Source organism: Cavia porcellus, unplaced genomic scaffold, assembly GCF_034190915.1.
Source record: "Cavia porcellus strain 051 isolate PalLab524CR breed Dunkin Hartley unplaced genomic scaffold, mCavPor4.1 scaffold_1, whole genome shotgun sequence".
NCBI classification, from domain to species: domain Eukaryota; kingdom Metazoa; phylum Chordata; class Mammalia; order Rodentia; family Caviidae; genus Cavia; species Cavia porcellus.
In genome coordinates, this window is record NW_026947484.1 from 190634757 (window position 1) to 190650569 (window position 15813).

Sequence of the window (15813 nt, forward strand, 5' to 3'; positions counted from 1 at the left end):
CACCTTTCCCCGCCCCTAAGCAATTTACCTGTGGCCTGAAATGAATACCAATGGGCTCCCTGAGCATTTCTAATGCCCCTTAGGCGTCACCCCAAACCTAAGCTACATGTATGCCCCCCACACCACATGCCTGGTGGAGAGAATGCCAGACCCCAGAGAGAATGCCAGACCCCAGAGGGTCAGGGGGTCTCTCCCCACATTCTTAAAATAAAGGTCTCTTTTATTTCACACTTCTTATCTTTTCAGCCACGCCAAAATCCTATCAGATGGTTTCCTTCTGCGCTGAAAATTCTATCACTGGGAACATAGAAACAAAAGCTAGTGTGCTTTTATTACACACTTTAAGATCTTTGAAGTAATAAGTGTTTAACATCAAAACTTCATGTGGTATCTCATTATTTTTACATCTCTTTGAATTTTGACTCTAAACTCCTGACCCTGGGGTCCTCTTTTATATGTATGACAGGCATAATATTCAATAATTGTCCATTAGTAATTCTCCTCATGTCCATCTGTGTCCAAAAGAAAAAAGACATTGAAATGGTTTGAACAATCAAAAAAATTCTGTTACAAATAGATGACAAAAGTGGCATATAATGACAGATGAATTTAGAAATTATCTGCACAACACAACTAAGGTAAACAAACTAGTGGTAGAACAGAGGAGGGGAAAGGAGTCACAACACAGAGATGCGCTCTTTCCTGGAATCCTTGTTAGCTTCCATTTTAAATGAGGTCACATACACTGAACTGATTACTGTTAACAAGAAGGTCATCGCTCAATTAAACTTCAGGAGACAAATTTCATTCCTTCCCCCTGGTTCTTTCGTAAGTTTCTAACAATTTCTATATTCATTGTTTATTATGCTTGAAGTGGTAGCTCTGTGTGGGAAAAAGCATCCTCTGCACCAGGAGTCAGGAGAGGACACCTTACAAACCCCTTGAGGTATCACAGCCCAGCAGGACAGATGAGGGCTCAAGAGTTCCCCAGTTTATTGTTTCACATGGGTACTCTGCTCCTGACTCTCCATGGCTAGCTGTGCCAGAACACCAGGTGGAACAGAGTTAAAAGACCCAAGATCTGATAGCTCCACACTGAACCAGTAAAGTTGGTTTCCTGAAGAACTTAATGAATTTATACCCTGTATCTGTTTTATTAGCTCTCAAGGAAATTTTAGTTTTCTATGTTTCTAGCTAAGCTAAAACAGAAAAGGCAAGTTTCATTCGCATGCACATATGAAGGTCTGGTGGTGACACAGGAAAAGACTAACAAGGAGTATTTATACTCCTCTCCATCTCTTCAGCTTTCAATTTTAGAAGTCAGGCCCGTCAGAAAAATACAGTATTTTTTTAGTTCATGGGCAGCTTGACTATAAAGTATACCATCCGAATTAGGATACTTTGGAGAAACAAGGCAATATAAATAATGTTATCAGTACAACAAGCGTATTCTAGACCATTCAGGCAAAAGTGACATCACTTTCATCAACAAGTAAATCCTTAGCTGACCAAAGTTTCTTCACTGCTCAAGAGACCTGACCCAAAAGATATTTCCATGGCTAATAGAATAAATGCCCTCTTCTACTGGGCTAAGAGAGCTTAGTGTTTGTGAATATAAAAGCATGTTTCTCTCTCTCTCTCTCTCTCTCTCTCTCTCTCTCTCTGTCTCTCTCTCTCCCTCTCTCTCTCTCCTTTCTTTCTTCCATTCCCCTTCTCTTAGTCAACACGCTTGCTAGTCATTTAACTGTAGAACTCTTTGGCAGGTTCTATCTACCAGCCTTATTTTTTTGCTACAGAAAGTTCATTCAGGGGTCTAAAGGTTATTCAAAACACCCTCTGCATTTAGTTAATCCAAACATTTAAAATTTCAATGAAAATGACAATAGGATGCACAGTGAGTCTTGTCCATCCCTGCAAACCAAGACAAATGTCCTAAGGAAATTCGCAGAATACTGTCAGATAGGCACCCCTCACATACAAGTGTGGGGTTCCTGTATGGCACAGAATAGGCACAACTGAATTGTTTATTGGAAGCGATCCGTGTCTAGCACAGGAGGTGGTGTAGAAAGAGTTCTCTGAGTGCACGGTAGAATAAGCAGCCTGCCTCCTCCTCTGTCAGCTTTGTGAGCCTGAGTGCCATGGTTTTCCTCCCCTTTCAGCCCAGGGAAGGGGAACCTTGCTTTTGATACTCCACCAACTGGTTGGGTTGGATTCTGCTACCAGTCTGTGTCTCCTGAGTACTGTACTGAGCCAAACAGAACCTAGCCCAGAATCTAGGAAATAGGTTTAGGCACAGGCTGAGTCTCCAGGTTCCACTCAGTTCAGGAACATTGAAAATACATACCCATTACCTCCCTGGCCTCAGGCTGGCTGCTAGAGGCACAGAATGAAAGGTTATAAATACAACAAGACATGGTGATTGATAGCAAAAATCTGCAACTAAACCACTGGGTTTGTATCCCAGGCTACAACTTCCCACCTGATTATCCTTGGGTGAATATTTAACCTCTCTGTACTGCATTTTCCATTTGGAAATTGGAAATAATGCACCTTGCTTTGAAGAGCTGAACTGAGAAATACATTCAATGATTGAGAACTATTTTTGGCATAAAGTAAATAGTAATATTAACTGTTACTATTTTTGTGGGTTTTCTCCTTTCCCTGGGGTCTCATGCTTAGCCAGTTTCCTTTAATTCTACCTGATTCTGGCTGGTTCTCTCATCTGGGGGGAGGGGCTTTGCATTTAGCCATCTCAATACTGGTTCTCCAAAGAGAACTCCTTTGCACACTAAGAGTTGGTGGCTGCCCTATGCACTAGGATTTATATCAAAACTGTTGATGAATACTTTCTCTGAAGCCAGGAGAATCATCACACAACTATTTTTTTTAAGAGAAAAAATTTGGTCAACACAGAAGAAGAACCAGATTTGAAAGGAGTTGCCCTGAGCCAGGAGCCATGTTCCTGAGCAAACCTTGCACCTACATATTTCCAACACTTTTCCACAGATAGACATTTCTGATTACCCTCAGAAGTTCTGATACAATGAACAGAAAGACTCTTCCAGAATCTTAAACAATCATATTATTTTTTCTGTAGTTATTCTAAATTATTTACCAGGTACTATACTTTTTAACTAGTAATGGTTGATGTTCTATCAGATATAAATACATCCTTTCCTTGAGGTTCACAAAGAATCTTTTGTGTAAGTACAAAGCCATTAGCAACTAATTAAGATGGAAATAAATTGGATTTTAAAATGTCATCCATGGCAATTCTAAATTTCTATGGTTTGATAATTCATAGCATCAAATTCTAAATAATTTCAATTTTTGAATAGAATAGTTCTGTTTGGTAATATTATGTGGCTGTCATGCCTACCCCAGCCAAGTTCCAGGTGATACCCTGCATCATCTATAATACTTAAGTGGATAATTTCAGATCAAACCTCTCAAAACAATAAACATAAACATTTCCCCAAGTGTGATCATTTTATTAAATAAAAATTACTATTGCTCTGCTATCAACCTTTTCCCCTCCAGCCCTTTGAAGTACTTCCTACTGATAAGTCTTCAGGAGCTAAGATGAGCTATTGTGCTACATAGCTCTCAAGTCACAGGGATATTCAAACAAATCTCTGTCCCAGCTGGACTTTTGCTGACCTGGAACCAATGGTTCAGTGCCACATGCTCCTAGTACAGACTTACCTGGCTCCTCTGCTGTCCACAGTTCACAGTTAGTCCGAAAGCATCAAACCTGGGAAGGAACTTCAGACACCAGCCAGTCCAAACCCTCATCCTACAAACATAGACTCCAGAGTCTACAAAGAGTAGACGTTTGACCAAGGTCATACTGCTCACTAATTAAAGAGTTGGCAATGAAATTGTCACATGGGAGATTCATCTCCTTATGGTGTCACTCTTCCAACCGGTTATTTGCCCTCTGCCCTAGTTGGCTTTTGAACACTGAACACACAGTCCACACACTCCTGGGAAAAACCAACAGTCTGTGAGGCTTACCCGGATTGAACTAACCCAGCTCTGCTGGCCTGGAGCCTTCACCTGAAGAGGAACAAGTGTCCTGTGGCTCTTCCAGAAATACAAACAGTGTATGAAGATGCTCATGAGGCTCAAGTAAAGCCTGCCAAGTCTGCCATGCTGACAAGCAAACCTTCAAGTCATCTGTGATCTCAGAGACTTTTAAGGATGTTCTTTGTCCCTCCAATTTTAGGTTACCTTACAACAAAAGCTTTGGTACAGGTTTCCAAAACAACTTATTTAACAGCAAGCATTTACTTAGGAGACACTGAATAGTTCTCATTTTCTAGGCACTATGCTAGCTCTGGGAATACAAAAGTGAGCAAACATAAGCCCTACCCTTTAGCAAAAGAGACAGACTCATAGACAATAGCAAGATATCATATGCTTTGACATTTGGACAGGAGTAGGCACGGGTTTTACAAACATATAGAAGCAACAGCTAAGCCAGCAGAAGAAAATTCATGGAAATTTAAAAAATTTTTTAAATTATAAAGGCTTATGATTTATAACAAAGTTTCACAGAATAGAGAATCCCACATACTCTTTACAAACACTGTCTGCCCTCGTATGAACATCTTGTATTACAGAGGAACACATGTTACAACTCAAGAGCCAATACTGGCCCATCACTACCACTAAACCTAGTAGAGTTGTGACCTCTAAGATGATTTCTGAATGAAATTAGAAGTTAGCCAGGAAAAGAAACTTTAATCAGAAAGAAAGCATGTGCAAAGATCTAAAGAAGAGTCTGGTGAGCTAAGAGAACAAATAGTAGTTAAGTACATAAGTGGTATTTACACAGGAAAAGAGAAGAATAAAGAAAGCATGAAGATGTACCAGGTTGAGACAGAACAGTAGAAGGCATGCTATCAGTAAGAAAGATGGAAACTGGATCAGTGAAAGGCCTTCTAACCAAGACCGAAGCAAGTACACATTTTTAGGTGTTATGATCAGCTTTGCTCTTTTTAAATTTTTTATTAGTACAAGTTTGCAGTATATAATGTTTACAATCCTTATACGGAGGTGGTACGTGCACATAAAACATCTTAATTCTTTGGGGTTTGTCTGCTTTTCTTTCTTTCCCTCCCTGTCCCTCCATCTCTGGATCATCTTCGCATTTGAGAAAGCTCGACCTCCTTACTTCCTATCATCTTTTATTTTGATCTTTATTTATAATTCAGGTTTTCCATATAAGAGAAATCATGTGATATCTAAGCTTGTGTGTCTGATTTATCTCACCTAACATGCTGGTCTCAAGTTGCACCCATATTCCTATAAATCACTTGGATTTATCTTTCTTTGTGGCAGAATAGTGCTCTGCTGTGTGTAAATGTCACATTTTCTTTAGCCATTTCTCTATGGATGGACATGTAGGCCACTTCAAAGATTTAGTTGTTATTAACTGATTTGCACATTTTTCTCAGGGCAATGGAAAATACTTTATATAGGATACTAACTTTACAAAAATTATGTTTAGAAATATCACTCAGACTACAAGATGAAAAAGGTAACAGAAAGGGTAAGACAGAAGAAGATAAAACAGCACATGGTGTGATAGCCTAGGCAAAAGTTGTAGCAGAGGGGATAGGAAGAATATAATAACTTTTAGAAATATTAAAAAGACAGAGCCAGGTGTGGTGGTGAATGCCTATAATTCCAGCAGTCTGAGGGCTTGGGACAGAAGGTAGATTTTAATTAGACATGAAGTCCTTGGATGGGGGAAGAATCAAGTTGACTTTCAGATTTCTGGCTTTATTAGCTAGAGAGAATGGATAATGATTAGGGTTATTAAACCGTAGGGTATGGGACTACAGGTTGGTTGTGAGAGTACAATGGTTTGACTATATTCCCCAAATTCACGCATGGAAGGGTGAACCCATATGCAACAGTGTTGGGAAGTGGGGCCTACGGGAACAGTTTGGGTCACGAAGATGCTAGTCTCGTGGAAACATCAATGCCAGTATAAAACGGCCTCAGACAACAGCTTTCAGGGGTGGGTTTTGTCTCTTCCATAATCTGAGGATGCTGCAAGAAGGCCCTCAATAGATCAGATGCCAGTGCCTCCACCTTAGACTGCCCAGCCTTCAGAACTGTGACACAATGAACCTCTGATACTTACTAATTACCCAGTCTCAAGTGTTCTGCTCTGTCAGCCCTGATCAGACTAAGAGCAGAAGATGAACAAAGGAAGTGTGAGGCCCTCATGGTACATTTGAGGAGACAATAAATCAAGAGATTGGTTGAATACACAGGTCCATGTTCCTGTAGAGAAATGAGATGGAAACATGTGGGAAGCCATTATCCTAAAAATGGTAACCTTCATGAGTATGGAAGAGAAGAGAATCCAGGAGACGAACTAAAGAATGCTGCCATTTAAAAGAGATTGACTCATCCAGGAAGCTTAAAAGGAAGCTGTCAAGCATCTGCAAAGGCAAAAAGAAAACCAGAGAACATGGTATCCCCAGTGCTAAGGTGAGAACTCTCAGGAAAGGTCTGTGTACCCAGTAACAACAGATGCAGCAGCGGGGCAGAGACCCACCGAGTTCCTCAGATTTGACCGTAAGAGCTTCCTTCATTGGAAGCAGTTTCAGAGAGAGGATGGGGCCCTTCTATCTGTGGAGAATGAACAGGATAAGAGGACTGCAGGTGCCTGCTGTCCCATTATTATTATTATTATTATTATTGAGACAGCGTCTCACTTATGTATTTCAGACTGGCCTTGAACTTACTGTGTAGAACAGATTGGCCTTGAGCTCTTGGTGATGCTCCTGCTTCAGCCTCCCAAGTGCTGGGATTACTGGGATGTACCACCAGGCTCACCTTCCTGCAGTTCTTTAAGTCTTTCTCTGTCTCAGAGTACAGAGATAAGTGAGGCTGACAAATAGCAATAGACAATGTGGTAACTAAAAAAAATGGTTTCATTTAGAATATAACTAAGCCATAATTTTTCTAGAGAAAAAATTTTTTATTATTAGTAGCTATCATTTACAAAATGACTTTAAGCAAATAAATTATTTTATTTAGCCCTCTAAATACCATTTAAAGTAGATACTATGTCCCGCTGTCACATATGAAGACACGAAATGTCAGAAAGATTAGATTATCTGGCACAAGGTCTCAAAACTTGCCAGAGCCCCTCAACAGACAGACACCAGCACCCGACCTCCATGCAAAGTCTGCGCCCCCTCACTGCAGCCACAATTCCACTCCCGACCACTTTGTGCGCCTGGTCTCTTTTTCACTGCTCAAGTCAGGCACTGACATGGGTGGCCAAGGAATTCCACCCACCACTGTGGGAGACACAGGGAAAAGACAGATAGCTAGGCCTACACATTTTGTTCGGGGACAATTTCTGAATAAGAAATAAAAAATCTCAAATAAAAGGGGAGGAAGAAGGAAGAAAGGAAGGAAGGAGGGAGGGAGGGAGGAAAGGAAGGAGGGAGGGAGAGAGGGAGGGAAGGAAGGAAGGAAGGAAGGAAGGAAGGAAGGAAGGAAGGAAGAAAGAAAGAAAGAAAGAAAGAAAGAAAGAAAGAAAGAAAGAACCAATTGGTTTTGAGTCCCAGAAATCTTTGCCAGGGACTCATTAAGTTCCCTTGAAAGAGAGGCAGAGACAGAGACAGAGACAGAGACAGAGACAGAGACAGAGACAGAGACAGAGAGTGTGTGTGTGTGTGTGTGTGTTGCAAATTAGTCAGGGGAGGGGTGCCCAATGGACACTTATGTGCGCACCTATGCAGGGTATAGTGCCAAATACCTTGGCATAAATCAGTCTATCATTCTTAAGATTATAATACTAAACTTATGAACATTTTGCAAAAATTATATCTGGCTTGGAAGGAAAAAGCTGTCAAAGGGAAGACTCAAGCTGTCTGTAGAGATACATGAGGAAAAATGCTAAGACTTGTATTTGACACTCTGGAGGACAAAACCGGGGCCAGTGGGTGTACGATAAGGAGAAGATGCCTGGCTTTAACTAGAGCTGTCTACCCAAAGACGGACTGAACTGCCCAGGGGAGTGTGAGCCAGGAATTGGAGGTGCTCAGGCAGAAGTGAGAATGCTGGAGTAGAGGGCTCAGCCTCAGAGAAGGCTCAGATGGCCTTTTAGGCTATTCCAAATAAGATTAGGAGGGTCCTTCTGAACAAAATGGCTAAGGTTTCACACACTCAGGCTTGGCCTTTCGTCTCCCCCGGATGAATTCTGAATAGTGTGCAGTGTAACAATTGGCATATTCCTTTATTCACAGTCTGGACATTTATAGCAATGCAACTGTGATATGCAAGAAAAAAGGTATTTCTGGCTTTAGGAACTCTGTGTCTTTTCTAAGATAAAACGAGTGGGTATCTACTTGTCTTTAATCAGGCAGGTCTGTCATCCTGGAAATGTCAAGGACAAGGTGTAGAGAATGGATACTGGTGGAAAGATAACACTAGTACGTCAATAGCAGTTGTGGGATTATGGACTTTTTTTTTTTTTTTTTTCCCTTGATTCTTTATTTTCTATTATTAAAATAAACATAAAAACGTAGTTTTTATGAAAAAATCAAGTTACTGAAAACATAATATGGATTTAATATAATTGTGTTGTTATAAATAAATGAAAACAAAATGTAAAGGTCACTCTCTAACTTTGCTGATAACATCTTTTTTGCTGTTTTTTGTTTGTTTGTTTGTTTGTTTGAGACAGGGTATTCCTATGTAGTTCAGGCTGGCCTTGAACTTACTTTGTAGCCCAGGCTGGCCTCAAACTTGCAATCCTCCTGCTTTAACCTCCTGGGTGCTGGGATTACAGGCATGCCCTACACCTGGTCTTCCTGATAACATCTTATAATCTAAATAATATTTATTTAATCACATAAAAATAAGTTATACCAAAACAGTGAAAAGTAAATTACTATGTAAAATATTATATATAATTTGGAGATAAATCCTTTTGGTGATGATTTCCTTTGAAACTAACAAACACACAGCCACTTTTTAAGTCCTAAAGACTGGATCTCAAATTCATTCATTCATTTACTCATGAGGCACTTAGTTTTTATTATGTATAAATACCTGTCTGAAAGGATTTTGGCCCAGATTGGACACTGTAGCTGGTAAAGCCTTGGAGGTGGAACCAAGGAGCTCTATCTTCCCCGCCCCTATGAATTTACCTGTGGCTCTATCTTCCCCTAGGAATTTACCTGTTGCTTGAAATAAATACCAATGGGCTACCTGTGCATCACTAATGGCCCTCAGGCACCACCCCAAACCTAAGCTACATGTATGCCCCTACCTACTCCACGTGTCCAATGGAAGATTGCCAGATCCGAGAAAGAATGCTGGACCCGGTGGGTCGGGGGCTCTCTCGCCGCATTCTTAAAATAAAGGTCATTTATATTTTGTACTTATCTTTTCAGCCGCACCATAATTCTATCACTGTCCTCAGTTGATTGGCAGACCCAACAATGAGTGATGTTCCTTGTATCAAAGTGCTCAGATTCTACCTGGAAAGAGATCATATATTCATAGTTCTAAAACTTAGAGCAGAGAACAAGGTATTACACAAAGCAAATACCAGAAAGGTACAGGTTTGTCAAAATTCTTATCCTTTCTGGCTCAAAAAGCTCCCTTTCTGAAGATGCTTCTTTGTTGGGCAGTAACTTTTTAACTTATCCTATCTTCCAGCTGAGATTCTTTGGTTAGTATCTTCCACAGAGCAATCTTTAGAGAGTCCAAGGGTCTTTTCCTTGTTCTGACTGTAGTTTCATTCATTGTGGGTCCATTGTAGGATTTCAAAGCCAAATTTGTTTTGGGAATTCCAGGCCATGCCTTTGTCTGAAGGAAAGAGGAAGGAGAGGTGTACAGCTGCATAACAACACAATCCAGGTTAACTACTGGTAATGGATATAGCAGTGTGGGAAGGAGAGCTGCTCTCAGTTTGTTGATGAATAGCAGCCTCTCCTTATCTTTCTTTCCCTAACTGGAATTAAACATTACCACATTCTTCCAAGCCTTACCTTTTGTATCAGTAAGACTATTCATAGGTAAAGTAGCTAAGACCATGTGGTGTTGTGGAGGAAATTGGGAGCCCAGAGATCTGCCCTAATTCTAGGTATCTTATTTCTAACTAGTTTCCCTTTGGGTCTCAGTTCTCTCATCTGTTAGGTAAAGGAGTTGAACTGACTAACATCCATAAGCACCTTATAAATTAGAAACAAAGGTTCGTATGATTTTATATTGGATTCATTTCCTAATCATGAGTCATCAGTCAACCTCTGGCCTTGCAAATACAAATTATTCCCTAGTGGTGGAAATTAAAGCACTTAATTCTCTTAGGGAGCATGTTGTACCCTCTGAATGCTTATGTACAGTATTATCTGGGAAGCTGAGGCAAAGGAAATGGCTCCAAAAACCCTCCTGGGATCTAAATGCAAAGTAAGACAAGCTATGACATCAGCTGCCATTTTCTCTGTAAGTAGACCAAGTAATACAAATATCAGTATTAAATTATGTGTGCATACTTTTTCATTTTTGCCTGAAAGTAAAATACAGTCAATTCTTTGCTCTTTAGGTTATGTTGAAAGAACAGAAATGGTGAGCATTGAATTACAGCATTTGACAGCTTTAGATGACTTTAAAGATTAGACCCAAAACTCCTCTCATCCCAGTAAAGAAAAAATGAGGCTGGATGTGGTGGTACACAACTGTAATCCCAGCACTCAGTAGGCTGAGGCAGCAGGATTGTTCCAAATTTGAGACTGGCCTGGGCTACAAAGTGAGCTCAAGGTCAGCCTGAACTGCATAGCGAGACCCTGTCTCAAAACGCAAAAATGAGGAGTGTAAAATGCGAAGTGTCTCGATCCATTGTTGACTTCCTGAAGCATATTTTCTCAATTTGCCTCACTAAGCCTACTGTAATTGGAAATACCACCACCTATGTGCTAAATAAACAAGCACTTGTCCCTCACCACAAGAACAGTGAGTAGCAGCGGCAGATGCAGGGACTTAGTCGCCTTTGTCCCAGTTCAGTTTCCTTCCACCGCCCCTGTTGCTTTTCAGCATTCCTGAAGGTTTTCTAAACCCTCACAGCGGGGCTTCAGGGAAGTTATTCCCTGGGAATCTGCCCCTCCCTTTCCAGAGCTGGCTCTGCTCTTCCACTGCATGAATTATAGATGCAAAAGGTCACTAAAGATTGAGTAGAAGATAAGTTCCTTTTCTCACCCCAGTGTCTGTCAGTTAGCAAGGTAGGTTGCAACACTTACAGTTATCAGTTGTTTCCATAATAACTTATTGTTCTAATTTATCCAGAATTCATTATTGCTATGCGCTGTGCTTTAAGAAGGAACATTGTGTACTAACCATAATGAATCAGTCATCTGGCTCATGTCTGAAAATTATATATGACTAGTTGTCATTCATAACTTGGAGCAGCCACCTATTAATGTTTGATGATTTTGTGACTGAAAACTGATTGCCTTCAACTTCTAACTTCTGAATCCAGCATGTCCATCCATGCAGGTACTGTTAGGGACCAGCGGGGCAGTTGGATCCAGGGGAAACAGGATTCAACTAGACATTTCAGTTCACATTAGAATCTTGCCTTGCACATCAATAAAAGAATGACTAATAGATTTCGGAGACTTCCTCTCATCTGTAACTTGTTTTTCAGATTTGTATTTGCTTTACACATGCTGTTTCTACACCTAAATGATACTTGTAAGAATTGATTGGCTACAGAAATGTAAATACAGCAATAATGTTAAAAATTCTGTCTGGGGTTTCACAGATCTAAATAGGTAAAGAATCCCGTTTTGACATTTATGTGTGGTAATGTTTCACCATCTTTGCCTTTTTGTTTCATCCCAGAAAATTTCTTTTTTTTTTTTTTTTTTGTCGGTATCAGGGATTGAACTCATAACCACGGGCTTACAAGGCAGGCGCTTATGCCGCTGAGCTAAATCCCCAGCTCCCCCCTTTTTTTGTTATTTCTTTTTTTTTTCCAGAAAATTTCAAACATACCCAAGATACAAATACTAGAATAATTAAAACTATACACCAATCGCCAGCTTAAGTAGTTTTCAAAATTTTGCTAATACTGTTTCATTTCTCTTCAATACTTTTTCCCGCCTACGGTATTTCAAAGTGCACCTGGCAAGTCAAGATCTCTTCAGTTCAGTTTTCTAATCTTGGAAACGATAATGCAATTTATGGGGGACTGTGTTGAGTATTCAATAAATGTTAGCTGTTTTAACACCATTTTACAACGGTGTGCTCCCAGTTTAAGACAAACTTTCTATAAGCACCAGCCTCTCGGTGGCAAGATCGCGGCCGCCCCCTTCCGGTCGCGCATCAGATCCGCGCGGGTAGGGTGGGAATTGTCCCTCGCAAGCTCCCGTCCGTGCGCGCGGAGGGGGCGGGAACAGGAAATAGGATTAGGCGGAGATCCGGTCTGAATCGGCTCCAGAAGATCCGAAAAGCAAAGTGCAGCGACTGGGAGGTGTTGCTCCAGAGCGGAGATGTTCCGGATCGAGGGCCTCGCACCGAAGCTGGACCCGGAGGAGATGAAACGGAAGATGCGCGAGGATGTGATTTCCTCCGTACGGAACTTCCTCATCTACGTAGCCCTGCTGCGAGTCAGTGAGTGTCCTTCTGGGCTGTGACCGTGAGACCATCTTGTCTACACTGCTCATTTATTTTTTGACCTACAGGCGACAGTGGGGTCTTTCGGAGCTGACTTGCTGGGCATTCGCAGGCAGAAAGCGCATTGAGGGCGGCAGTGTTATGCGCAGTTTGGGGTCTGGGTGGGGATACCAAAGAGCACGTGGTGGCCCAGCGCGTGTGGTTAAGTCGTTCTGGTTCACCTAATCGCAAGAGCATTCGAGGTGAACGAACTTCAGTTTATCCCTAGAACACGTTTTTTGTTTGCAGACGGAAAAACCTGCCACAGTAGGAAAATGGCTAGTCCAAGCTCACTCAGCGATTCAGTGAATGCACTTGACCTAGAGTCCAAAGCTTTTATTTAATAGATTCTCTTTCTCCAGTGCTGACCTTTTAAATCTGAAAGCTTTTGCTTCTTGTTTACTTGTACAGAGCATGAAATAAGTAATTGTTTTTTTATGAAATAAGGAAAATAAAAGGTTATAGGATTAATGAAATATTTACAATTGGCAGAAAATTACTTTCATTGTTTTTCTGTTGACAGTGGCCCTTTTTCTTTTTCTTTTCTTTTTTTTTTTTTTTTTTTTTTTGACTTTTTTGAGACGGGGTCTCGCTATGCAGTTCAGGCAGACCTCGAGCTCACTTTGTAGCCCAGGCTGGTCTCGAACTTGCAACGATCCTCCTACCTGGGATTACAGGCGTGAGCCACCACTCCCGGCTGGACAGTGGCCCTTTGAGACCTCAGTTTTCAAAGGGATGCACAAAAGTCATCCGGTTACAGACTCTGACTATAAGAACTGGGAGTAGCTTAGGATCAGTTCTCTAATTTTACTGATACATCTTAGCAGTCACTTACCTCTGACTCCTCAGTTTCTGTAAGATATCCTTTTCATTGTTCTGTACTTGTATAATGGTTGGCTAGTCTGGATGGAGAGACAGGGTGGTTCAAATAGTTGAAGGCCATACCAAGGTCATGCCATGGAAGACTCAAGTTAGGCCTAGGCTACACCGCTCACTGAGGTCGAAGTTGCTCTGATTGAGGTGCCTTTTTCACTGTGTACTCTTTCGTTGTATTTCTCTGCTTCCCCAGGAGAGGGAGTCTTGGGGAACAGAAAAACCCAAATCATCCAGCTCATTCAGCAGCTGCATACAATCCCCAGATTTACTTATTTCTTATCTTAACCTTGATTGTCATTTTTAAGTTGAGGTACAGTTTCTAGCTTGTACAGTACATTTTCCAAGTGTCCAATTCAGTGAGTTTTAGTATAGTCAGAGGTGTGTGGCTATTAGCACAGTCAATTTTAGGACATTTTCTTTACCCTTAAAAAAAAGCCCATGCCAATTAGCTGTCATTTCATTTTTCCCTTTCTCCAGATTGGGTAACCATGAGTCTTTTTCTCTATGGATTTGCCTATTTTGGATATTTCCATATAAAAGAAATTATACAGTATGCATCCCTTTGCATCTGGACTATTTCACTTAGTATAATTTTTTCAGGGTATGTTTTAGCATGTGTTGGAATTTTTAAAAATAAAATTCCTTATGTGAATATATACATTACATTTATTCATTGGTGGTTTGATTTTCCACTGTGTATACTAAAAAAGACTGGATGTACTACTGACCATCAGCTTCTGACAGATCTCAATGTCTTCGGTTAATTATTTACAAAATTTTCTACTAGCTGTTAGCTCAATAACTAATATTGAGAAAGAATGTTATTTTGTATTTTTCAAGCACAGCACTTTTACACAGAATAGTAACACTTCTGTAGGTCCAAATGACAGCACTTAGTTTTCCAGACATTTCTGTGTATCACTTTGTGAAACCTCCTAATAAGAGGTGTTATCAGCAGGGCATATGTGATGGATAGCTAATCAGAAATGATAAAATAGGTGTCAGCTGTTACCTGTTTCAGTGTTTTTCCCCTACTTGCTGCCTTCTCTCAAATGAATTTTTAAAGATGAGAAATGCCAATTTGCTTTCTCTATAGTTCTGGTCCTTTTACGGTTAAGATTATCAAAATAAAGAGCTGTGGTTTGAGAGACAGATGGAAGTTACTCTATGGCTTTAAGGGGAGAATTACTAATAGGGAAGATTTTGACCTTATAGTTAAATGACAGTGAAATGAGTTGCTTTGGGTGGCAAAATGAGGTTTTTTTTGCTGTGTTGTACAGGCAGAGACCTGGCCATCATTTTGTGTGTGGTTTTTTTTGGTTTTGTTTTTTTATCGTGAATTAAACCTGTTAAGTTTTTCCCCAGGGTAAGGTTCTGTAATGTAGTGTGGGAACTAAATAGAGCTGAAAACTAATTTCGAATTTGTTTTTCTTTCAGCTCCATTTATCTTGAAGAAATTGGACAGTATATGAAGGTTGGGCATCATATGTGAACATACGCTAGAAGAGCCTGGTTAGAGTTTCTCCTGCCTACCTGCAAATGAATAGGCCCAGAAAGGTGTAAGAGACTCTTTGATTGAATGGACTTAAAAATTCTACTCATTAGGAGCAAGCTGGGCTCTGGTAACTGATACTTATAGCTAAAATATAAAAGTATTTGGAATGAAAAATATGAAAAGATGTCTTATGGTCAGAGTGTGCCCTTATGCTGGTAAAATAGTCAAGCTCTGAATGTTGATGTAATTGTAAATAATGTCAAACTCCATTTTCTAGCAAGGATTGTAAGGTTATTGTGTCTGCAATGTCATTGTCTTGTCATTTCTATTTACATTTTTACTTCTGTCCAGAGTATATTTGTGATGGGTCCCTTATAAATAACTATGCTTAATGGGAGTCAGCACATAACCACAAAGACATTTAAAGTGCAAGACCATTAGTCTATATTTGTAATAAAATATCAGAAAATTTGAGTTTTCTTTTTTTGTCCCACTTTTTGCTGAAAAACCAACAGTTGATCACATAGCGGTAATGTCCTTACTATAAGCTGCATGAAGTTGAATTCTGCTCATTTGGGACCTGGGAATTTGCTGATCCTACTCAAGTGGCATTAAATCTTACTGCCAAACTGCCTGGTAATAAGTACACATAATACCAAAGGGGGCAAATGGTGTGTTTTTAAGCTGAACAGTTATTCCTGTTAATTGCCAGAAGCAAGTAATTCTTCTCAGAAGCAACAGTTTCA

The 15813-nt window shown here is 40.3% G+C and overlaps 1 protein-coding gene across 1 annotated transcript; it reads left to right on the forward strand.

The window, feature by feature from the left end:
• Positions 1–12445: 12445 nt before the first annotated feature.
• On the forward strand, positions 12446–15541 carry Tomm5 (translocase of outer mitochondrial membrane 5). The gene is made up of 2 exons (XM_003470880.5): positions 12446–12654; positions 15010–15541. Exons 1-2 carry the CDS (start codon positions 12534–12536, stop codon positions 15042–15044), a joined length of 156 nt encoding a protein of 51 aa, XP_003470928.1. The 5' UTR covers positions 12446–12533; the 3' UTR covers positions 15045–15541.
• The last annotated feature ends 272 nt before the right edge of the window (positions 15542–15813 follow it).